The 26,505-nt window shown below is 44.3% G+C and overlaps 1 protein-coding gene across 2 annotated transcripts in view; it reads right to left on the reverse strand.

Moving 5' to 3' along the window:
* The window catches only part of LOC137542281 (vasoactive intestinal polypeptide receptor-like), a 188,147-nt gene that overhangs the window by 88,356 nt on the left and 73,286 nt on the right, over positions 1–26,505 (reverse strand). For both annotated transcript variants that reach the window (XM_068264077.1, XM_068264078.1), the window contains one exon: positions 10,100–10,197. In XM_068264077.1, the coding sequence (XP_068120178.1) occupies positions 10,100–10,197 (98 nt within the window). The remainder of the gene's footprint in view (positions 1–10,099; positions 10,198–26,505) is intronic.

A 26,505-nucleotide genomic window follows, 5' to 3' on the forward strand; every position in this document is an offset into this window, starting at 1 on the left:
TATTTATCTTCTTATATATGTGTTTTTTTCCCTGGCATAGTATGGCTAATCCTACTGCTTTAACCACTTCAACCCACAGGCCATTTTACCCTTACAGCCAAGAGCCATTTTTACCTGTCAGTGGTCCTCCCATTCATTTGGCCATATCTTTACCCAACATTTATCACAACATTAAAAGTGACACTGAAGCGAAAAAAAAACCATCATGATATAATGAATTGGTTGTGTAATACAGAAAATTAATAGAACATAAGTAGCAAATAAAATAGTGTCATATTTTTATTTTCAGGTATATAGCTTTTTTTATAACATTGTATCATTCTCTAATAATTGCTGTTTCCACAATACACTCAGCATTCTAAATGATTTCACAGAGCAGGCTACTGACCCTTTGAACTTCTGCAGAAAAAAACATAAACAAAGAAGAAACAATAAGAGACAGTTGAGATAAGTGCTTTAAAAGACAGTGCTGTCCACAACTTTATAAACTCGCAGAGCTCACAGAAGCTCTTTTGCAACTGAAGTTTCTTAATCTTTCCTGTACCGGAAACAATTTGAAACTCATATCTGTGCTAATAATGTTTTATTTCTTAGCTGTACTTTTTTTTTCTCACAAATGTTTATCAATGGGGGGGGGGGGTGTCCTTTGAAAACAATTAATTTTATTAATTGTTCATTTAAAACATATCCTAACACTTGTTCCCCTTGATCAATCCCCACCACATGAATGCAGTTGGGGCGCATGTACCCGCCGCAGTACCACTAATGGAATGCTAATGATAACAGTTTAAAACCAATTAATTCTACCATATAAACAATGCAGTACAATGTTACGGGTAACATGCTTTGTGAGGACAACCCTTGCTTCTTCAGACTGAGAAAGATTGTGGGAGATCAGCCTGGAATTGCCAACTATGGTGGGAACAAGTACATTAGGTGCAAATATTATAGACATTGAATTATTATAATTAAATTACTCAAAATACTAATTATAATGAGACGATGGGTGGAATAGCTTGAGCTGAATCTGAATTAGGATAACAATTCATTGCTACAAAATCCATGAAGCACGTGAGCCGATATCAGCACATGAGCAGCATCTCTGCAGAGAATTACTATGATTTGTGATCAAAAACAGAAATGACAATTTAACTGAAAAAGTGACCCAAAACCTTACTAATGTAACTAATGATTCTGAACTCAGCTGGTCTATAAATAAAAAAAAAAAAAAAAAATCAGTATTCAGCAACTTTTTTAATGGATTAAAATTAAGTCCTGCTGAAAGTTTTCTGTAGGAAATGCTGTCCCCAAGCTGTTCAGTGGATATCTGTCTGGTGGAAAAGTCCAGCATCGATTTGCTGATTTTTATACAAGCCACTAAAGAAGGAGTTGATTCGTTTTTTCCGTAGGAAATTATATATCCATTTTAACGTGTTTTTTTTCTGGGACTTTTGTTTCCAGTGACATTTCACACACATGCAGTACCTCTGGACTCCTCTTTCTCTCCTCCCCTTCTGTTTGACTTGTTTTACAGTCTGCTGATTGCAGCTGGCAGCCTACCTGTTGTGACATCCTTGAATTGACTTTGGATCACGGGATCTCTTCTTCCTCCTCTTCTGGGGTTATATATCACACTATTAGTGCTGTAATGGAAAACTGACTTCCTGGGAAGCAATTTAAACTACAAAATTTACTTCCACTTTAACACCAGTAACCTATCATAGAAGCCTCTTCCCATTATACCTTCACTTAGTTACACTGCTGTCTCTTTATATTGATCCAGTTAAGGGTAGCAGCTTTAGGAGGCTAAAACAAATTTCTGCCGACCATTCCATGCTATTACCAAGGGGCCTTCACACAGCATCCTATCAGCCCTAATTATATGGCTGTCAGACACGATCTTCCAGCATTAGAGAAGATAGGTAGAGAATCCAACGTGGGATTCGGTGTTATGCCTCTGCCTAGTGGGACCTAACCACTTAATTATCACTTTGTACAGGCAATTCCTTCTGAGTCCATCTGCCAGCAAAAGAATTAAGAGTTCTCCTTGTGCTGAACTCATTAACATTTTTAAGATCCGCCAAGATTCATTAAGTAGTTCCAGAAGGGGGAACATGTAGTTCCAATGGCTTCCCAGCACCGGTGCATTTCATCCCATTATCATCTCATTATTGAATACACCTGTGATTCCGTACCTAATGTATCAGACTAATACAAGGACACAGATCGTGAGTAAGTGTCACTCAAAAGTCTACTCCTGCATACCGCCGGGAAGCTCTGACTTTATAATAAACATATTCTCTTGAAGGAATGACCCTCGAGGCCGAGCAATCAGCGTCATGAATACTTATTTCCGTATCAAGTGTATATCTCCTCTTTGATGAAGCGACACCGTGATAAAATACCTATTCTAAGCAGCGGGTGTTTTTTTTTCTTTCCTTCTGAAGTTCATCAGTACAACTCCTGGCTTGAAGTTATTGAAGAGTCCCGCTGGGAGGCAACAGCGGAATGGTGGATTGTTGATTGGTGTCTTATTTAAATGTCTAATAATTACAAGGACGAAAAAATCCTGTAGATCAAGTGGAAGAGTTTATCTCGACTCTAAAATGGGATGCGGAGCTATCTGAGGATACGTGGCAGGGAGATAAAGTTAATTTCCTCTTTAGGAAAGTGACAAAGTGGAGGCTTAAGCGATAATAAGAGCACTTATAGTACAATTAGCTTTGCGTAATTAGCCCGTGTGACAGTAAAGTACAGGAAATAGCTCTCTTTTCACCTGAGTGGACCTCATTGGGATGATAGAGGCCTGTAATTTGCTTGCACTTCGCCAAACTAAAATCCACCACTCTCTCAATCTTCCGACCATAGATCCCCATAGATAGCTGCCCTCTGACCTGCTGATGGTACTTTCTAGACCCCTTATCATTAGCATTCTGCTGTCCTTTGCAGGGTCTACACTCCTGTCCTGTATCAGCTCAGTCCTTCATTGGTTCAGGTCTTATTTAGGACTTTGTGTTGATATTGGAGCTGCATATGGTATTTCTTGTCCCTTGCTAATTAGCTTTAGCCTATATAATGGACCACTATTGTGAAAAATTAAAAAAATGTAAAATACATAAACACACATAAATAAAAAGTACATTTCTCCCAGAGTATAATGTGCTATAAATTAATTTTCTCCTATGTTGCTGTCACATACAGTAGGTATTAGAAATCTGACAGAACTAACAGGTTTTGGACTAGCACATCTCCTCATGGGGGATTCTCAAGGTTTTCTTTATGTTCAAAAGCACTTAGTGAATTGCAGTTACTCAGTCCAGCTGCCAGAATAGTGTGCAAACAGACAGGTGCAAACAGACAAGTGCGCTCTGCTGTATTAAAAAAAAACACACCATGCTAGCGACATGCAGCTTGTCGCTAGGTGTCTGCCATTCACCGCCGCTCCCCCACCTCCTCTATATTGTGGCTCCCCGCCTGTGTCCATTCCCTCCCCGCCTATGTAAGCTTCCTCCAATCAGCTTACAGAGCTGTGGAGGGAAGGGACGCAGGCGGGGAGCCACGATATAGAGGAGGGGGGGGAGCGGCGGTGACTGGCAGCATTAAGGTATACAGCCAGCTAGCGACTAGCTAGCATGGGGGGACACAGTACACACACAGAGGCTGGTGATAGTATGCAGAACCAGCCTCTGTGTCCTAATAGCATTCTTCAAACCCACCTCGGGTTCTCTTTAAGAAAGCTTAGAATACTTGGCCAATTGCCTGAGCCACTACGTGAGCAAGGGGGTACAGTGTACATGTAATGAACTTCTGGGGTTCGTGATTGCGGAGAACTGCCAACTTTTCCGGAAGTTTGGTTCGCCCCCATAGTGCATCATGAGGGTCAACTTTGACCCTCTACATCACAGTCAGCAGGCACATTGTAGTCAATTAGGCTACACTTCCTCCTGGAGCCCCCCCCCCCACCCCCCTTATAAAATTCAGGCAGCATCAGGCTTTCCACTCACTCGTGTGCCTGCAGTAATTAGTGAAGGGATACCTGCTGCAGACTCTCATAGGGAAAGCTTAGCTAGGCTCTTGTAGGCTTGCTCCTTGCTGATTCTTATTGCACCCCACAACAGCTCTTTTGAGAGCTAATCTTGTTCTTGTGATCTATTTTTTTGTGTGTGTGTGTGTGTGTGTCCCACTGACACTTGTGTTGCATAGACAGCCATGGTAATTCTTACTGTGTGTGTGCCACTTCCAGGCCCAGCACATTCAGTGACTAGCTGTGTGTGTGACAGGTGCACATTACTCATCACCGCATATACCTACCTGTTGTTCACTTCAGTGCACCCACCCACCTACGTGAGCGCACGCAGTGTCACAGAGCCTGTCCAGTACCTGTCTTTGTGTAACAGGTACACATTGTAATACACATCACTGCACATACAGTACCTACTACCTGTTGTTCACTTCAGTGCACCCACCCACCTACGTGAGTGCACGCAGTGTCACTGTGCCTGTCCAGTACCTGTCTGTGTGTGACAGGTGCACATTGTAATACCCATCACTGCATACACCTACTACTACCTTTTGTTCACTTCAGTTATGGCAAAATTTGGATGGGGAAGGCGCCAAAACCTGACCTTTAGGCACCAAAACCTGACCTTGCATCAGGTGCAACTTGGTCTAGATCTGTCCCTGACCATACACCATGGGATATCTCTTCTAAGAGAATTTCAGTATTGCATTTACAGGGTATATCAGTTTTTATGACCTTGCATGTGAGGTCTTTCGATCTGGTAAACACCATTATTTGGGGTGCGGTGGTGAAATCGAGGTACTACTTAGCTGTGTAAAATCTGCCCTCCTTCCATTCATACACAATGTTGTGTTTTCTGCTGGAAACACAGGAGGGAGCTTTACATTGTTTGGGCCCGCAACTGTACCAGTCTATGAGTTAAAGAGACTCTGAAGCGAGAATAAATCTCGCTTCAGAGCTCATAGTTAGCAGGGGCACGTGTGCCCCTGCTAAACTGCCGCTATCCCGCGGCTAAACGGGGGTCCCTTTACCCCCAAACCCACCCCCGCAAAACTTGGTCGTCAACTTGGTAGTAAATTTTCTCTTCCTGGAGGCAGGGCTAATGGCTGCAGCCCTGCCTCTCAGCAAGTCTATCAGACGCGCATCGCCGCCTCTACCCCGCCCCTCTCAGTGAAGGAAGACTGAGAGGGGCAGGGGAGAGGCGGAGGTACGCGTCTGATAGACGTGCGGGAGGCAGAGCTGCGGCGGTTAGCTCTGCCCCAATGCGGAAGTGCTCCCCGGCTGTACGGAGGGGATTTGGGGGTGAAGGGACCCCCGTTAAGCCGCGGGATAGTGGCGTTTTAGCAGGGGCACACATGCCCCTGCTATCTATGGGGTCTGAAGCAAGATTTATTCTCGCTTCAGACTTTCTTTAAGGATGCTTTTGTCCACCAGAGGTCCTCAGTCTTTCACTGTTTAACATTGCTGCATGCAAGAATAAGGAGTAAACTCAAACATTCTTGTTCATTTTCAACAGGCATTCTAAAGGCAATCAATATTTTGCAATTATTTCAAATAACATTTTTGGTTCCATTTTTCCAGGAACATTTTAACATTTGACAAAAAACATTTATTTTATTTATTTATTTTTTTGATAATATTAAATCAACAGCTTAATTCATCAGTTCATTATTATGGATGCTCATTCGGATTCCATGGAACTGAAATGTTTGAATTCGGAAAACGGAAATTTTAGCCCAATCACAGAACAAAAATCGGATTACTGCGGTAATTTTAGACCAATCGCAAGATTGCAGTTTTTCCGATTTTCTGATTTTCCGAAAAAAAATTGACATTTTTTTACATTCTGCAAAAAAAAATTTAAAAAAAAAATCGGAAAAACAGAAAATTAGAAAAGCGGAAAGCGGATATTGACATTGGTGGAAATGGGAATTTCCATGGAATCAGAAACTGGCATTTCCAACCATCCCTATTAATTAAAGTGGAATGAAACCCAGAATTTCTTCTTCTCTCTTAAATATTATTTACAGCATATTATATACTACCACCATTTCTTTTTTTATAGAACAGCATTCAATTAGTTAAACACAGGAGTTACAAGCTCAGTGCAGAGAAAGCTGGACGCATCCGAACTGGAGATAACATTATCTTACTTAATTGTATCAAGTGAGGAATGTAAACAATTCTCTGACTGTGCAGAGTCTCCTGAACACAAACAGGCAATCAGAAAGAATTTCTGCCTTCAATACAAGATTAATAAAACCAGTTATGTATAAAATGCAAAGGCAGCTCTCAGAGCAAAAGAAATGTACTTTGGGAACTTGTAATTTCTAAATGAATAATAATACTTAAAGGGATACTTAAGTGAAAATAAAAAAAATGATTTTTACTCACCTGGGGCTTCCCTCAGCCCCCCTGCAGCTGTCCGGTGCCCTCGCAGCCTCGCTCCGATCCTTCTGTCCCTGCCGGCGGCTACTTCCGGTTTCGGCGACAGCCGCCGACAGGCTGGGAACACGAGTGATTCTTCGCGTTCCCAGCCACAATATATCGCCCCCTATGCTGCTATTGCGGCAAGAAGGCCGCAATAGCGGCATAGGGGGAGATATTGTGGCATATAAAAAGTGGGAAAACATGTTTTTATTGAATATTATGTCAGGGTTTTATACCGCTTTAATAACAGTTATTTTATTACTTTGTTTTTAAGTAACTGCTAATTGAAATACTGCCAAATATATTATTAATTTTGTATACAATCCACTTATTATTGGTATTTATTACCTGATTATTGCAATCATCAAAACATCATGAATTAACAAATGCATTATTAGAATAATAATAAGTAAATATGTTGGGTAATTATTCTGATTGCTTTTTTAACAGATACCCCAAATAAGCACTTTGTACAGTATATCTGTAGTTGTATTTCTGCATCTATTCATTAAATTGGAAATCTATTGTAAGGAACCTGCCTGTTACTGATGGTGTTTCCACCGAGACCTGGGCGGAATCAGTCGCTTCCGGGTCTCGGCGCTTGCTCCCCGCTGAGGACGCTGCTGCGGAGACACAGGCCGCACATTCTGATATGCAGAGGACGCGTTCCCAGTACGCCCTCCGCAGATGTAAGCAATAGTCAGCTGACTCCGGTCAGCTGACAACGCGGTGTCAGCTGACGTTACAGCTGACACCTAGGTAGGTGTACCACTGTGTGATTGGATGTGCGGAGTGTGGCCGGCCACTGATTGGATGAAAGTTATATTTAAACCTGCAGAGTGCTCCCAGTCATCACCCATGATAAGCATATCTGTGGCTAGTTGCTGGGTGCGCACTCACATTGTTGTATTACTGGATCTCAACCCTTGGCTTGTATTTGACCATTCTTGTCTGCTGTTATAACTTTGCATGCGGACTTTGCTTGAACTCTCTCATTTATTACCTGGATGATTCACTGCCTGTTGAATAACCTTGCATGTGGACTTTGCATGAACTCTCGCATATACTGCCTGGCTCCTTCACTGCTTGTTCCTGATACATCTGTCATTACTGGCAATTAACGCTGAGGGCCTCATCCTCCAGAAACAAGGTAATAGCCCTGTGTGATACTTATGAACTTTTGAACTGTGTTGATAGCCTCTTTGGGGTTCTGGTGGGTTATTGTCCTCTCTACTGCAGTCTGTATGCATTGCACGTTAAGACCTGGGCGTAACCGTAGTCAGGAGACAAATAACGTGTCCTGTTCACGCGGGGGCTTGTCTATAGGTGAAGATGTGGGCCGGGCTCAGAGTTGTGGCAATAGATTGGGGCATAGAGACTGATTGGGTACATACCCTGTCAGGCCTTACATCTATATAAAAGGGACCTAGTAAAACTTAACTATTAATGATTTACTTAAAGGGCAACTGAAGTGAGAGGTATGTGGAGGCTACCGTAATTATTTCCTGTTAAACAATACCAGTTGCCTGGCTGTGCTGCTGATCTATTTAGCTGCAGCAGTGTCTGAATCACACCAGAAACAAGCATGCAGCTAATCTTGTCAGATCTGACAATAATGTCAAGTTGTTCTTTAGGAAACCCAAATTAAATGTATGGGCATATGTGTTACAAAAAAAAATTGAGATGTTGTGGAAATTGTAAATTAAAACATAATATAATGATTAGCAAATCACTAAAACCCTGCAGTATCAGGACAGCATATCAGATTTTGAAATGTATCAATGTTGTTATAAAAAAACAACTATATACTAATTTTGCAGTTGATGCCAGAAACACATTTCGAAAGAGTTGTGTCAAGGGCGAAAAATATTTGAAAAGTTGTGTAATGCTCAAGGAAAAAATATCCTCGCCGCAGGTAAAGATCTCAGAACTAATTAGGTTAGGCAATAGGTCAGTGACATAAACGAGTACAAAAAGAGCATAGAAACACTTGAATATCGTGAATTGTAGGAGAGTAAGATGAAGAAAAAGTGAACATTTAATTAAATCAGGATAAAACCATAGTGGTACTGCTAAACATTAACTTTCAGTGAATCAACATTGGGTTGCGAAGTAGTCACATATAATAGTCCCAACTAAGTGAAACGGAATATCGTCACAATGTACACTATCATGTAAACAAAAAATCACCCCTCTACATCAAAAACTCATTTCTGATGTAGGGTGATATAGGGTTTTTGATGTAGTGGGCTGACTTGTTGGGATTATTATGTGACTACTTCGCAATGCACTGTTAATTCACTTCAAGTTTATGTTTAGCTGTACCACTATGGTTTTATCCTAATTTACGATAATTAAAAGTTACGGTTTCATTTTAGTCTCCTCCAATTTAGGTTATTCAAGTGTATCTATTGTAATCAATCAGGTGTGTGTGTATTACAAAAAGACTATGCCAGAGAGCAGAGGACGAGTGGGGCGTGGACGCAGGTGGACGAAGTCCACCCTAGCATGTGTGGAGGGAGAGAGCGCAGAGAAGAGGGATCGGTGGGCACAGCGGGGGAGGGGGGACATTCTCCCCACCCCTCCCTCACCTTGGGGCTCCCCCTTCCTCACTCTCTCCCCCCCAGAACTAAAATTTGTGGGTGGCTGGCAGCGGGCGGGAGTCGAGACTTACCTCCATCTCGTTCCAAGCGCTAGGTAAGTAGTAATGTCCGGTTCATTTGAGCCGGTTCTTTCAAGCCGGTTCTTTCCTTTGAGTTGAGTGATCCGGCTCATCACACTGAACCAAATCAGTTCAGTGGATGAGACAGGAACTGCAGCTGAACACAGTGTGCAGCTGCAGTTCCTGTCTCATCCACTGAACTGATTCGATTCAGTGTGATGAGCCGGATCACTCAACTCACAGGAAAGAACTGGCTCAAATGAACCGGACATCGCTACTTACTTAGTGAAGGAGGAAGGAAGTAAGTTCTGCCGCTGCCAGCCACCTGCAAACTTTAGTTCTGGAGGGGGAGAGGGAGGAAGGGGGAGCCCTGAGGGGGGGGAGACGTTTCCCTGCTGTGCCCACCAATCCCTCTTCTCTGCGCTGCCTCCCCTCCTTGTGGAGACATCTAGCTACTTATTCTGGGGGCACCTATAGACCTGGCTATACTGGGGGCACCTATAGACCTGGCTACATATACTGGGGACACCAATACACCTAGCTACATATACTGAGCACATCTATACACCTGGCTACCTATTCTAGGGACAACTATACTCATAGCTACTTATATTGGGGACACCTACCAGATTACGTGTCTTTTTGGTGAAATTCTGTCAGATTACATCTAATTTTGGGGGATACACTATGGCAGAACTCAAACTTTCCCGGCAGACCTTTTACATCACTGTTAAGGTCATGTATATTTGGCCCCACCCATGTCCACGCCCACAATATGCTTGACCACACCCATTTTGGGGGTTTCCGGGTGAGTCCACTCACCTCTTTTCCCAGGACTAGACCCCTGCCAGAGAGGCTGTGGTTCTCAAAAGTAAAGATGGGGAGGGATAAACCCTTCCATGGAACACTGAGCAGGCAACTAGTGCAACCTAGTGGAACACAAGGGTTAAAAGGCATTATTTAATATGTTAGCAGGTAATACTTACCTAAAGAGGGAGAAGATAGTGATGGCACTGACCAGCGCGAGCAAGGAAGCTGCATATCCACAGGTGTAGAGAATTTTCACAGTATAGAAATGTCCCCTCTAAAGCAGGAAAGAAAAAGGACTCTAGTCAACTACAGACTATTCAAAGCATTGTATTTAGTTCTTCCTTCAGTTCATAACAAAGAACAACAACAAATAACATTTGTAAAGCGCTTTTCTCCCATAGTACTCAACGCGCATAAGCATGACTCAGACCCATAGGCAAACACAGGGGGGGGGGGGGATTACAGCTGCCCAGAATCCCTCCTCAGACCAGGGCCTGTGCAGTGTCTGGGGACAGGCACAAGTTGAGACACCAGAATATCTGCAGGCATTCTGCAGCTCAGAGCACTGCCCCCTTTCTTTCCCAGCTACAGTTGACTTTGGATCTAGCAGCAGCGTGTGTACAGAGCATGGAGCAGCAGTGTGTGTACAGAGCATGGAGTAGCAGCGCGTGTATAGAGCATGGAGCAGCAGCGTGTGTACAGAGCATGGAGCAGCAGCGTGTGTACAGAGCATGGAGCAGCAGCGTGTGTACAGAGCATGGAACAGCAGTGTGTGTACAGAGCATGGAGCAGCAGCGTGTGTACAGAGCATGGAGCAGCAGCGTGTGTACAGAGCATGGAACAGCAGTGTGTGTACAGAGCATGGAGCAGCAGCGTGTGTACAGAGCATGGAGCAGCAGTGTGTGTACAGAGCATGGAGCAGCAGCGTGTGTACAGAGCATGGAGCAGCAGCGTGTGTACAGAGCATGGAGCAGCAGTGTGTGTACAGAGCATGGAGCAGCAATATATGTACAGAGCATGGAGCAGCAGCGTGTGTACAGAGCATGGAGCAGCAGTGTGTGTACAGAGCATGGAGCAGCAGTGTGTGTACAGAGCATGGAGCAGCAGTGTGTGTACAGAGCATGGAGCAGCAGCGTGTGCAGAGGCGTAGCTAGGCTTTTCAGCGCCTGGGGACAAAGACAGTTTTTGCGCCCCCCTCTGGACAAATTGGGCATGGCCACGCATCAGAATGTGGGTGTGGTCATGGGTGCAGCCAAATGTACAAATGCTGTTTAGATAGCCAGATGTGCCTCCGTTCCCCGTTTAGATAGCCAGATGTACCCCCTTCTCCCGTTTAGATAGCCAAATGTGCCCCCTTTAGATAGCCAGATGTGCCTCCCTTCCCCTTGTTTAGATAGCCAGATGTACTCCCTATAGTTAGCCAGATGTGCCCCCTGGTTCTGCTGCTGTTAACACTTCTGCACTTCTCTGCAGAGGGAGGGAGAGAAGCAGAGTCACTTCGGGCAGCCAGCGAGCTGCTCAGCCGCCTCTCACACACTTGGGGGTGCGGTGGCCACGCTCTGCGCCCCTTTACAGTGCTGCGCCCGGGGACATGTGTCCCCCCTTGACCACCCATAGCTACGCCTCTGAGTGTGTGTACAGAGCATGGAGCAGCAGTGTGTGTACAGAGCATGGAGCAGCAGTGTGTGTACAGAGCATGAAGCAGCAGTGTGTGTACAGAGCATGGAGCAGCAGTGTGTGTACAGAGCATGGAGCAGCAGTGTGTGTACAGAGCATGGAGCAGCAGTGTGTGTACAGAGCATGGAGCAGCAGTGTGTGTACAGAGCATGAAGCAGCAGTGTGTGTACAGAGCATGGAGCAGCAGCGTGTGTACAGAGCATGAAGCAGCAGTGTGTGTACAGAGCATGGAGCAGCAGTGTGTGTACAGAGCATCGAGCAGCAGTGTGTGTACAGAGCATGGAGCAGCAGTGTGTGTACAGAGCATGGAGCAGCAGTGTGTGTACAGAGCATGGAGCAGCAGTGTGTGTACAGAGCATGGAGCAGCAGTGTGTGTACAGAGCATGGAGCAGCAGCGTGTGTACAGAGCAGCTCTGGGGAACTTAACAGAGACAGGTATCAGCACAGCCCTGTGCCCTGCTGTGTGAATGCTTCACTTTCCCCTTCATTACTAATGTCGGCTGTCCTCATTATCATCTGTATCTAAATTGCTCCTGATCAACCCCGTTGTTGGTCAGTTGGTCGGATGGGAAATTGCATTATGTTTACCCAGCATGATGTCCTACCATATTATTATACTGTATTGTGCGTGGCTGAAGAAGACCTTTCAGGAATACCTTCCTTGAAAATCCTGTTTGCCCCTGAGTAAATTGTGGTACAGAGGAAGAAGTCTATAAGTGTGCAAATGCCAGGCAAAACAGGTGGCTTTTCAGTCTGGATTTGAGTATCTCCAGGGGTGGGGCTGTCTTTACTGGGTGTGGTAGGGAATTCCAAAGGACAGGTGCAGTATGCTAGAAAGCTATGGCTCTAAAAGTTTTGAGGTGCCCTCTAGGAGTGACTAAGTTTATGGATCCTGCTGATCTGAGGTTGTGAGGGGTGTGGTGCAGTTTCAGCAAATCCTTCATGTATCCAGGGCCCAAATTGTGCAGGGATTTGAATGTCAACAGTCCAATATTGAAGAGTATTCTCCATTTTACAGGTAGCCAGTGCAGAGAGCGAAGAACCTGTGTAATGTGTCAGTGGCATTCATAACAGTGTATCTTTGGTTGGAATGCATAGCTCTGGTGCGACTCATCCTTAAGGGACCTGAGCAAAATGAATCTCCCTATAAGGATGGAGGAGGGCAGGGGTCGGAGTGATCAGCATTACCTACCTTTAGGAGATTGCTCCTCTGCCTCCCTCCCATCCGGCCAGGAGATGTACTCACATAGGACTTCATCTCCCTGTATTTGTGGCACCCTGCGAGGAGGGGGGGGGGAGGAGGCAGAGGAGCAGCACTCATAGGTAAGTACTATTGATCACTCCAACGCCTGCCCCTCACAATGGCACATTCTGCTATGAACCTCCCTTATGGGCAAAGGGCAAATCTCCCTGTCTATTTTCTAATGTCCCTCTTTGTAAATAAATGTATTTACTAAAAAGTGGTGACACTGCGCTAAATTTATGTCTCATCCCTTAATTATGGCCTTGCTTATCTCCAAATGCTAATGATGCTAAGAGAGAGGTCAGTGATGAAAGAACAATACAGTGATGCTGCTTCCATCAAATAAACGGCATAGGGAGAGACAAAAGGGCACTGACAGTGAACCGGTAAATGAAAAAGCCGTTATGTGTAATGAGAGTGCTCAACAGTCACATATTTCACTACAAATAGTTTTGTCCAGACACTATTCTTCCTGATCTCCAGGCGTCATCTCAGCTCCTATCGCTGATCTCATAAATAGAAAGGTAACATAGCGCAATGTTGCTATTAGCAAAAACTTTCCTTCACCTCACCTCTGTGATGTGGTGAACTGCTCGTAACCAGGGGATCTAACCCCTTCACCAACACGTACAAACAATGCGCTCACAAAAGAGCAATGCTGCCCACATTACAGGCCAAACAAAAAGGTACAAAAGCGCACACAATACAACAATAAGAAATGCAATATAATGAAGGCCTATACGGCCTAGGAGCCTGAATATAAACACCAAGTGACCGGTGGAACGCTTTCCTATTGGATAAATTCAATGGATAACCATATGATAAGAGACGCGCTCAAATGTCCAGTTCCACCCTCAATAGAGTCAATAGACTTCAAATATCTCACAGAGATAGCAAAGAACACAGTTCATATACAGGTGAGGTGGCATGTAGGTTCCACCCCCCTATGTGGGTTGACTCACCAGATGATGCGGCCTAGCTGGGCCCGTCTGCACGTCAGGAGTATTGGCCACCCCTCAGCCTCTCTGGCAAATCTCCTCCACGCCATGTCTTCAGTCAGATATAGCCTCATAGACGACAAGTCACTTTAGAAAAATAATTTTAATAGTAATTAAGCACTGGCAACGCGTTTCGTGGGACTCAGCCCACTTCCTCAGGCCAAGTAAAGTGCCACTCTGTCTATCAAGCCGCGTTTGAGGCGCCCCAAACGCGGCTTCATAGACAGAGCGGCACTTTACTTGGCCTGAGGAAGTGAGCTGGGTGCCACGAAACGCGTTGCCAGTGCTTAATTACTATTAAAATTATTTTTCTAAAGTGATCTATGAGGCTATATCTGACTGAAGACACGGCGTGGAGGAGATTTGCCAGAGAGGCTGAGGGGTGGCCAATACTCCTGACGTGCAGACGGGCCCAGCTAGGCCGCATCATCTGTATATGAACTGTGTTCTTTGCAATCTCTGTGAGATATTTGAAGCACATTACAGGCCAGCCGTCTCGTGTGTAGGTGCAGTCACAGGGGGGCCCTGGGTTAAGAGGGCCTGAATCTGAGGTGCAGTGCAGCCTCAATGAAGCTTCATGCTGTACCTTGTTCCAGCGCCGAGCAGGTGCTCTTCAAATCCTCTACAGTAAAGTAGAGTTGTCGCAAACATAGAATTTTCCGTTTGCGAATACAAATTTCCTCAAATTTCCATATATCAAAAGAAAGAGCAATACATTTTATGGCAGGGGTTCCAGGGGGTCCGTATACAGTGCGTACAGACCCCCTGGAAACCTCTGGAGCTGTCATGCTTTGGCCATGGATTGCTATACAGCCTCTCCCGCTTCCTATTTTTGGAAACTTTTTCTTTTAAATGTTCAGAGTGTGGGAAATTAAAAAAAAAATAATGTGGGGTCCCCCCTCCCGAGCCTCTTTAACCCCTTGTCCACATGCATGGCTGGGACTCCCAGATGCCACCATACACCCCCACTCCACAGGGATTTGTCGTCGTCCCCTCCTCCTGGGTCACCGGAGGAGGTGTCCATGGATTGGACAAGGGCTCAAGGGGGAGGGGGAGGCAGGGAGGGGGAGGCTTGGCCGCCCCTCCCCCTCGAAGCACCCCAATACCATGGACCATGCAGGCTGGTGCGAAGCCCCACTCGGCATTCTGGTTATCCCAGTCTGCCTGGGGGACAAAGGGTTAAAGAGACTCGGGAGGCGGGTCCCACTTCCTTTTTTTGTTTTTAGTTTCCCACACTCTGAACATTTAAAAAAAAAGTTTCCAAAAACAGGTAAAGTTGCCAGTGATCTTTCTACAGCCATATTGTGGCTGTATAGCGATCCCTAGCCGTTGAAGCTCCGGAGGGGTTTCCAGGGGGTCCGTACGCACTGCATTGGACCACCTGGAAACCCCATCATGAAATTCATTGCTCTTTCTTTTGATATGTGGAAATTTACACTACTGTTAGGTTTGCTACATTATCTGTCATTTACCGCATTTAAAAGTATACTTTTTCCTATGGAACTTTAAAATTGATTTTCTCAAAAACGATAAGGTCTTTTTGAATTGTTGTCCTCTTGTACCCACTGTCCCCCTTCACATACCCTGCAAATTTGGTGTCTCTAGCATGTAAGGGGGCTTTGCTATTTACCGCTAAAGTCGGTGGCCGCTCGCCTGCCATTAAAGTCTATGGGAAAAATGCGAACCCAAATTTTTTTCAAAAAAAATTTGTATTCAACGCGAATGGCGAACAGACCAATGTTCACAGCATACTGCCCGTCAGCAAACTGTTCGGGCTGTCTCTACAGTGTAGCTGCCGTGCAGCCAACCATCTAGCGACTCCCGTCACAACACAGGCAGTATTGGGAGCCACTATTTGATTGGCTACTCAGTGGCTACACTAAGGATGATCTGAGGGGAAGTAAAGAGGAACAGTCCGCCACAACATGGAACAGTATGAAGACCTGCTGCTACGCTACTCTGTGAGGAAAAAGGAGGGGGCAGTTTGATGGAAGGAGATAGCTGCCCACATGTGCGGTTGGGGGGTGGGGAGGGCGATTTGCCAAAATTGGTCAGGGGTGGGGGTGGGGGGGGGGTAAACAGTTGTTGCACCTGCTTGCATGTATAAATGTCACTGGTTGGGCTGAATCCTCCCCCCCTGCTTTGTATACTTCATCCCTTCACATTAACCTCATGGTATTGCCACTTGTATAGTAAACATTAGCCACTTGGAAGCCTCTGCTCTGACCACTCCTCTGACACACTCAACCATCAGACAACTTCAGAGGATCCCTTCATAGCGTAATAACGTTTATTAAGATATCAAACAAAAAGTGATGCGCTCACATTTAAGTAATCACAAGTAAAAAGCGCATTTAAGTATCCTCTCCTGGAGTCTGTCAATGAGGCACACATGCGAGAGGGATATGGAGGCTGCCATATTTATTTTCTTTTAACTCTTAGGCAGCCAATTTATTTAGAGGCTTGCAAGTTCCCCAGGCCAATTTATTTTAGCACTTTTTTATTCTTTATTTTCTTGATTCTCATTAGTACTGCTGTAGTATGTATTTATGGCCACTTGTCACTAGGGGGCAGTGTGAGACAATAACAGAGGACTTTCAATTTCTATATTTTCTGCTAGAGAGAGAGAGATCAAAGCATTTCAAGATTCCAACAATTTACAGCACAGCAAATTCTACCGACTGAGGTCAGAAGCAGTGCAGTTGCCTGGCAGCCCTGCTGGTCTATTTGGCTGCAGTAGTATCTGAATCAGACAAGAAACAAGCATGCAGCTAATCTTGTCATATCTGACAATAATGTTCAAAACACCTTGGGCTCGATTCACAAAGCGGTGCTAACCCAGTTAGAGACTTAGGGCTCGATTCACCAAGCGGTGCAAAGTGTTAGCACCGTGGTGAAAAGGCCCTTATCACGCCTAAAGTCACTTTAGGCATGATAAGAAGAAACTCGCGCGAAGTTGCCGCGCGTACGCGCGTACGCGCGTAAGAGCGCGCGCAACACCCGACGCTTCGCGCCAAGCTCCCATTAAGCCCTATGGGACTTTGCGCGTGCACTCACGCGCGTACGCGTAGATAGCATGCAAAGTCCCGCACGCAAAGCAGCGCCATTAAACTCTATGCAAAGTGCACCAGACTTTGCTAGCGCAAAACGTTTGATCAGCTGTGCACTGCGGTGCTAACGCAGTTGGTGCTTAAACTTATCATGCCTAAACTTATCACACCTAAACTTATCATGCCTAAACTTATCACACCTAAACTTATCACACCTAAACTTATCATGCCTAAACTGAGTTTAGGCATGATAAAGGGCTTTTCACCAGCATGCTAACTGTTAGCACCGCTTTGTGAATCAGGCCCCTAAACTTATCACGCCTAAACTTATCACACCTAAACTTATCATGCCTAAACTTATCACACCTAAACTTATCACACCTAAACTTATCATGCCTAAACTGAGTTTAGGCGTGATAAAGGGCTTTTCACCAGCGTGCTAACTGTTAGCACTGCTTTGTGAATCAGGCCCCTTATCTGCTGCATGCTTTTTCAGGGTCTAGGGCTAAAAGTATTAGAGGCAGAGGATCAGCAGGATAGCCAAGCAATTAGTATTGCTCAAAGGGGAACTGAAGTAAGAGGTATACGGAGGCTGCCATATCTATTTCCTTTTAATCAATACCAGTTGCCTGGCAGCCCTGCTGGTCTATTTCTCTGCAGTAGTATCTGAATAACACCAGAAACAAGCATGCAGCTAGTCTTGTCAGATCTGACTTTAAAGTCTGAAACACCTGATCTGCTGCATGCTTGTTCAGGGGCTATGGCTAATCGTATTAGAGGCAGAGGATCAGCAGGGCTGCCAGGCAACTGGTATTGCTTAAAAGGAAATAAACATGACAGCCTCCCAATACCTCTCTCTTCAGTTCCCCTTTAAAAGGAAATAAATATGTCAGCCTCCATATACCTCTCACTTTAGATGTCCATAAATATATGCATTTCTCTATTCAATCCAACCAGTCAATACTTACAGAAATAAGGCCAGAGAAACTAGAAATGTTGAAACTATAACTAAAAAATAACTATTATTATAACTGCAGAATAAGAAGATAATGACAGAGGCTAAGGTGGATAGACAGCTTAGGTGAAGCTATGAACATGCCTATGCAACAGCTGAAAGAAGCAGTGACTGACAGACAACTCTGGTGTGCAAAAGTGCATATGGTGACGAACAGTCTGCGTCAACTAAACAAATAAGGAGGAAGATGCATTTCTCTACTAAAAAAACTAAAAAATTGTCAGTGTGAGTTTAAATTGTATTTCCTATACTTACAGTTGCTTTTCCAGTCAGTAATAAGATACATCTTTGAGCTTAAATCATTATCCTATTTTGGTCTTAATGAGTATTTGAATTTCTCATTATTTTTCTGGATGATTTATTTTCAAGATTGCTATTATCACCTGAGTTAACCCATTCACAGGTGTGATACATTTGTATACATTCACAATAGATTGCTGCCTTTTTGTTAAATTCATGTGTGCATATGTTCTCTTGCATTATCCATGGCAACCACTGATCTTTATGGACACATCAGTGTAGCCTAAGCCAATGCAATCCCCTCCCACTCTTTGAACAACTTTAACCTTTTCGGGACCATGTGCATGAGATCCTACGCCGCACTTGTGGCTGTTCTAGCCTGATGCGGCGTAGGATCTACGCCGGCCCGCAATTTCCGCTCCCGACGCGATCGTGCGCACCCGGAGAGGGAGATTAAGCTGTCATATGACAGCCGACATCTCCCCCGAGTGATCAGCAGCCATCGCGTATGGCTGCTGATCACACGATCACTACGATCGCCGTCGGATCGTAGTGATCTGTTTGACAGCTGCGGCGGCAGGGGGAGAAAGAAGAGGATCCACTCACCTCCCTGCCGTTCCAGCGACGATCGGCGCCCCCCTCCGCTCTGGCCGGCATCTCCGCTTCATCTGACGTCAGCGCCGGGTCCCGGCTTGATGACGTCATCAAGCTGCGACCCGGAACTGCTCGTCAGACAGAACGGAGATGCCGGCCGGAGAAGAGGGTCCCATGCGGCTCATCGCTGGAGCCTGGAAGGTAAGTGAAGGCTGCTGGCAGAAGGGGGGGCCCAGGCCACCAAGGAGGGACACAATGCCAGGCAGCCACACACGGGATCCGGCCGCCTGACCCCCCCAAACGTGCGCACCCCCTTCCCGCGCAAAATGCCTGGTCCTTAAGGGGGGGTAGGTGGCCGGTCCCGAAAAGGTTAATATGTCTATTGTATTTAATATTGTTCTCGTCAGACCTTCCCCCTAACCTGTTTTTCAGTTCTTGGTTCATTTATTTCATTTTTTCCTTCATTTTTCACATTGATACAAGGGATGACATTGCAGCACCATAGGTTTGCTTCCATCCCATAATGCCTAGCATGACCTCTGACCTGAAGTCAACTGTCCAGTAGGGATGGAGCTTGTCAGGAACCGGCCCCGCGGCAAGCCTGCAGATACGGTTCCCGACTGCGGGTTTGACCAGATCGAAGCAGGCACAGTCAGGCACTAACTTTGTAACGCAAGTTACAATGCAGTCTCTTCTAGGCTATCAGCGTTAGCTTAGTACAGCAGAAGTCACACTTATTGTATAATATACAAAAGATTTACAAAAACAAAGTAAAAGTTACAAAATAAAAGTTACAAAGATACACAAGAAGACAGTTTGCTTAAAAGGAAATAAACGTTACCAGCGTATACAGAATGTTGTTTGCGGGAGAACGCAGCTTCCAACCAGTAGCCGGGGCAGCTCTAGCGTCTTTGCTATCTCCGAGGAGCTACAAGTTGTGAAGGACCTGTGCGGGTACTTATAGGCCCATTTGGGGCCTGGGGGTACAAGTCCAACCTGCCTCGGAAGGTTTGCACAGAATGCTTGTCATATCCTGCGATATGCAAACTTCAAAGGTTTTTCCTGTCCCACTTTTGATCTTTCAGAGATTTCAAAACACTTTCAGCAGGCTGTCATATGTAAACTTCAAACGTTCCTGTGTTAGCTTCCAACTGTCCAGACTCATTTAGGCTGGATTGTATAGTGGCTTGTTTACATATACACAAAGTTCAAAGCAATGCAAGATCCAGGACAGAATAGAGGGTCGTTACCTAATTACCTGCATCCAGAGGAACTGAATGCAAATGTAGTGTCATTGACATACAGGCAATCCCATTAGCAGGTCCTGCTCTACTGTTCACAAGCGTTCACCTTCAGATGCAAATGTACTATTCTGGCCTACTGGAGAGATGCAATTAGCAGTGTCCAACTTCCAGAGGAACTGAATACAGAAACTCAAAGTAGCAGCTTCCTTCAGCCCTACACATGACACAAAATGAAAAATAGTCTTCTATGTTCTGCATATTACCGTACATATCATCATCATCATCACATATATTCTCACAGAGCTCACCGCAGGTGACTGTTTCACAAGCCGGTGTCTGTGCATGAAGGTTTGAGAACATTACTCACCAGCTGGCTTCAGGTCAGAGTTCATTGAGGGATGGAAGTTTACTGCTGGCAGACCTACGACCCTGCAAATTCCATCTCTAATTGATACTGATAAAACACACCATAATATAATTCAGACTACATACTCTGTACAATGCTCCAGAAGATGTGAGGGATATAAATACTAAATAATAATAGCCCTCTCATTGTTAGTCTTCCCCCTTGTAGCAGTACATTGTTCACGTTTGTGAATCATATGGAATGGTCAGCACGCTAGTCAGGGGCGTAACTAGAAGTCACTGGACCCACCTGCAAAACTTTGGATGGCGCCCCCTCCCCCTGCACACTGAATAAGGACTGTCTACAAATCTTTGTCTACAAAACTTTGTATGATTCGTTATCAGTGGCTGAGCAGATGCAGTCATTAGAACAATTGTGCAAAGAGCAGAGCGTTTTTTCTCTCCTTGCCCTTAGTTGTCTCTCAGGACAGGACCCCCTGTGGCTTCTGGGCCTCCTTGTGGCTGCATCCCTTGCAGGGTCTATTGTTATGCAAAAGGTAACAATTTAAGCCTAAAGCAAAAGACTACCAGTCAATTTATTTATTGTGTCCATCCCCTATCAACCCTAACACCTGACATATTCCTTACAATGTAAACTATTATCTTCTGTATACCCTAGGGGCTTGATTCACAAAAGCGTGATAACTCAGTTATCATGCCTAAAAGCTTTGCACATGCAAACTACGGGGCTAACAGGCTTTGCACATGCAAACTACGGTGCTAAGTAGTTTGCACGTGCTAACTACTTAGCATCCTAGTTAGCGCGTGCAAAGCATGTTAGCATGTGAAAAGTGACTTTTCACTGGCGTGCTGACACTTTGCATGCTTTAGTGAATCAAGCCCTGACAATCCACTCTCTGGCCATTCCCAACCAACCAACCAAACACTACCCCCCCCCCCCCTTCTTTCTTCGCAAACCTTTTATTACCTACCTAATGAAAAAGTCCTGCATCTGTACTAAAAATAAGAAGGGATGAGAATTATGATAAGGTGAAAATGAACTGATAAGATAAATAATTGTATCTATCTTCCGTCTCTTAAAAATGACCATTTCTAGATATCCCACAGTTTTATTTTATTTTTAAATCTATGCTTTATGTCTTTACTGTTTCATTGTCTCTGCTCAATGACAAAATGCATTAAAGGGACCCTGAGCAGTAGATAAAAATAAAATTGGTACTTACGTTGGGCTTCCTCCAGCCCACCGTAGGCTGCGAGGTCCCCCAGCATCCTCCTGGCTCCCTCTCCCGGTCCTGCTGGCAACTTCATTACCGGCAAGGCCGAGTGTTGGCCCAACACTTCCTGACCGGCGACACTCCGCATCATCATGCCGCCTGTTACGGGTCATCACGGCGGCTGGCGTGACAGTCCTGCGCATGTGCGATTTTCTAACTCAGAATCCCGCATGCGCAGGAGTGTCACGCCAGCAACGGTGATGAGACGTAGTGGCCGGCGTGATAACGCGGAGCGTCACCGGTCAGGAAGTGTTGGGCCGACACTCAGCCCGGGTGTCTCCGGTAATGAAGTCACCAGCAGGACTGGGAGAGGAGACAGGAGGACGCTGGGGGACCTCACAGCCTACAGTGGACTGGAGGAAGCCCCAGGTAAGTACTGATTTCATTTTCATCTACTGCTCAGGATTCCTTTAAAGTATGCCAGAACTAAAATCTAAAAGTCCCTTGCAGTGCCCCTCTTTCATTCGGATGCGTGGCCTGGTCCACGCACCTCCTGATCCCGCTCCCATGGATGGGAGTGTGAGGGTGGTAAAAAAAATTGACTTCATCAAAAAAGTAACATTTTTCAAGGAATGATTATGGGGACCAAGGGGAATAGGGAGAGGAACGGACAATGAACAGAGGTATGTGGATCCTGCATGAATATAAATCTGTGCTTACCTTATGTAACTTTGCCTCGGATCAGGTGTGCTTTAAAGGATACCTGAAGTGACATGTGACATGATGAGATAGACATGTGTGTGTACAGTGCCAAGCACACAAATAATTATGCTGTGTTCCTTTTTTTCTTTCTCTGCCTGAAAGAGTTAAATATCAGATATGTAAGTGGCTGACTCAGACAGGAAGTGACTACAGTGTGACCCTCACTGATAAGAAAGTCCCCTTTTTACCTCGCCCTTGCTCTCAGAAGCCATTTTCTGCTAGGAATGTGTTTTTATAGTTGGAATTTCTTATCAATGAGGGTCACACTGTAGTCACTTCCTGTCTGAGTCAGGACTGAGTCAGCCACTTACATACCTGATATTTAACTCTTTCAGGCAGAGAAAGAAAAAAAGGAACACAGCATAGTTGTTTGTGTGCTAGGCACTGTACATACCCATGTCTATCTCATCATGTCACATGTCAGTTCGGGTATCCTTTAAGTAAAACACTAGGATGTAGACAGATTAAACATCCTGGGCTGAGAATAGACATTGTGGCTTGATTGACAACTCTTAGCGAGGCTGAAGCGCATTTCATGGTTCAGAAGTACTGCACCACCTCTTGGAAAGCGTGGGAGACTGAAGTTTAACAGGGCTTTAATAATAAAGCTAAAAGAAAAAAACTGGCCTGTCTAACAAAATCTGGCCAGAGACAGGATCAGTCCAGTCAATTGGAAAGATTACCAGCAGAATGGGGAATTATCTAGAATGAATGGGTTTGCTCATGTCTACTTTATGAATCAGAACTATTTTATTGCCTTTTCCTAGGACATGGGCTCCTGAGGATTATGAGTATAAATAAAGCAGGAAATGGAGAGTTTCCATAGCAATGCCTGGAACACTGTGAATCCCCACATATTGAGAGAAGCATATGCAGCTCATATTATGAGGCTGGTGTAATGATGCAGGTTCTGTAATATGTGCCACTTTTATTGACAGGCAGCTGAGAGAGCTGATAATGATAAATTACCCCCTACCGCTGTCGGGATCATACCATTTCCACGCAATATTTCTTCAGTTAAGGATGCTGTAAACAACTAAAAGAACTAAGATGAACTTTGCAAAGTGTATAAGTAAGCTAAAGTCATATAAAGGATGTATTTATCTTTATATGTCTATGTATCTCTTATATGTATGGATTTACACAGAGCTGACATCTTCCACAGTACCTTTCAAGCATACGTTAAAAAAGGGCATCGGGAGAAAAGGGCGCACGGTTTTAAACGATAAGCATGAATAGCGTTTAAAAAAAAATTGTGCTATATTTCATATAAAAATAATGTTTTATAAAGTTATAGATCATTAAATAATGTGTATGAAATCGGCAATTGTAAAAACGTTAATCTTCCCTGTTTAAAAAGTGAAATGTATAATAACGTTTTATAAAAGATTAATAAAAATTTTACTAACGCTATACCTAACCCTACTCTCATACAGAACCCTCCCTGTACCTTCCCCTAACCCCTAGACCCCCCTGGTGGTGCCTAACCCTAAGACCCCCCTGGTGGTGCCTAACCCTAAGACCCCCCTGGTGGTGCCTAAACCTAAGACCCCCCTGTGATAAGCATTAATAACGTTTGAAAAAAATATTGTGCTGTTTTTCGTTTAAAAATAATGTTTTAAAAAAGATTGTACTGTTTTTTGTTTAAAAATAATGTTTAAAAAATTATAAATCATAAAGTAATGTGTAATCATGAGAAGCAGTTATAAAACAGTAAAAGTCTCCGGGCGCCGCTTATAAAACGTTATTTTTCTCCGGCGCCCTTTTTTCCTGTCGGGCGCCTATTAAACGATATTTATTATGGGAGTGAATGGCGGCGCCCTTTTTGTCCACTTGCCTCAGGCGCCCGAATTTACTGTTTCCACCTTTCAATGGGGTTGATCCATCAACCAGGATAATGAGCGCTGAAGCAGCGCTCATTAAAAAACAATTAGCGGCCGCTATGGAGGCTACACTCGCGCCTTGCAGCCTAGTGTGCCTTATTTTGTTACGCGCGCCGCTTCCTTAGCAACATGTGCTTCTTTAACCATTTCAGCCCGCAGGGATTTTTCACCTTATGCATCAGAGCAATTTTCACCTCCCATTCATTTGCTAATAACTTTATCACTACTTATCACAATTTATTGATTTATATCTTGTTTTTTTCCGCCACTAATTAGGCTTTCTTTGGGTGGTACATTTTGCTAAGAAATATTTTTTATAAATACATTTTAACAGGATTAATAAGAAACAAATGGAAAAAATTCATTATTTCTCAGTTTTCGGCCATTATAGCTTTAAAATAATCCAGGCTACCATAATTAAAACCTATGTATTTTATTTGCCCGTTTGTCTCGGTTATGACACCATTTAAATTTTGTCCCTATCACAATGTATGGCGCCAATATTTTATTTGGAAATAAAGGTGCATTTTTTCCATTTTGCGTCCATCACTATTTACAAGCTTATAATTTAAAAAATGTTCGTAGGATACCCCCTTCACATGCTTATTTAAAAAGTTCAGACCCTTCGGTAACTATTTATGTCTTTTTTTTTTTTTAATTGTAATTTTTTTTTTCATTAAACATTTTATTTGGGTAATATTTTAGTGTGGGAAATAAACAGTTAATTTTTAATGTTATTATATGTGTAAATTGTAATGTAAAAATATGTAGATGTGTTTTACTATTTGGCCACAAGATGGCCACCTTGAGTTTTTTTTCCCTTCTTGTGCTTCTCGCTAACCGGAAGCACAAGGGGGATGCAGAAGATTTTACGTGCAGAAAGACTGAAGCCTCTTGTAAGAGTGCTTCGGTTTTTCTGCCTTGTACACTGACTAAGGGCTCAAACCCACTAGAGCGAGTTTTTGAGAGTTTAGGGAGCGATTCAAAATGCTTGCGATTTCCCTTAACGCTCAGCTAATGTTAATGGATGGACCAAATTCCATTGGAGCGATTGCGATTACCAAAGTCGCAAACGCAGGACATGCAGAATTTTTAGCAATTAGCGTTAGCATTTCTGCAATGTAAAGTATATAAACGATGGCATAATCGCTCGTCAAAACCTACACAGAGCGATTTTGCTAGCGTTTTTACATTACTGCACACTGTAAAATATGTAAAATGAATTGAGGACCAATCAGATTTAAAAACGCTAATCGCTACACAATCGACGGCAAAAAACTGACACTTTATAAAAATGCTACCAAAATCATCAGCAGTCGCTCATGAAATCGCTTACAAACCGCTCATTAAAAATGCTCGCGATTGCGATTAGTGGTAGCATTTTGTAGTGGGTTCCAGGCCTTATACTTGTTACGGTGTCTCAAAGGAGCTTGCAATCTAATATTCCTAGCATAGTCATTGTCTATATCCCTAACAATCTAGAGCCAGCTTGGAGTTAAAGGACAACTAAAGTGAGAGGTATAAGGAGGCTGGCATTTTTAAGTCTTTTTAACCACAGTGTTAAACCCCACTAAAGACCAGGCCATTTTTTTTAAATAGGCCACTGCAGCTTTAAGAGCAAGCTGCAGGGCCGTACAACACAGCACACAAGTCCCCCCCCCCCCTTTTTCTCCGCACCAACAGAGCGCTCTGTTGGTGGGGTCTGATCGCTCCCCCTGTGTTTATTTATTTATTTATTTTTTAATAAATATTTTTATGTTTATTTTTTAAATAAAAGTTACTATTTTTTTTTCCTCCCTCCCTTCCTCCCCGCAGCCAGCCAATCATGGCGATCGGCTCTCATAGGCTTCTGCGATCGCCGCTGGGAGACTACCAAGCAGGAGATGAGCGCGCAGCGTGCGCGTGATTTCCTGTACTGCGAGCACCAAGGACCTAACACCGATCGGCGTTAGGCGGTCCTGTGGCTGCTGCCGCGGCCACGCCCTACAGCGTGACGCGGTCGTCATGCAGTTAAGCAATACCAGTTGCCCTGCTGGTCTATTTTGCTGCAATAGTGTCTAAATCACATCAGAAACAAGCATGCAGCTAATTTTGTCAGATCTGACAATGTCAGAAACACCTGATATGCTGCATGCTTGTTCAGGGTCTATGGCTAAAAGCATTGGAAGCAAAGGATCAGCAGGATAGTCAGGCCACTGGTATTGATTAAAAGGAAATATATATGGCAGCCTCCATATACCTCTCACTTCAGTTGTTATGCCAGTTCACCCGCCACCATGTTTTTTGGGGAGGAAAC

Source organism: Hyperolius riggenbachi, chromosome 12, assembly GCF_040937935.1.
Source record: "Hyperolius riggenbachi isolate aHypRig1 chromosome 12, aHypRig1.pri, whole genome shotgun sequence".
NCBI lineage: Eukaryota > Metazoa > Chordata > Amphibia > Anura > Hyperoliidae > Hyperolius > Hyperolius riggenbachi.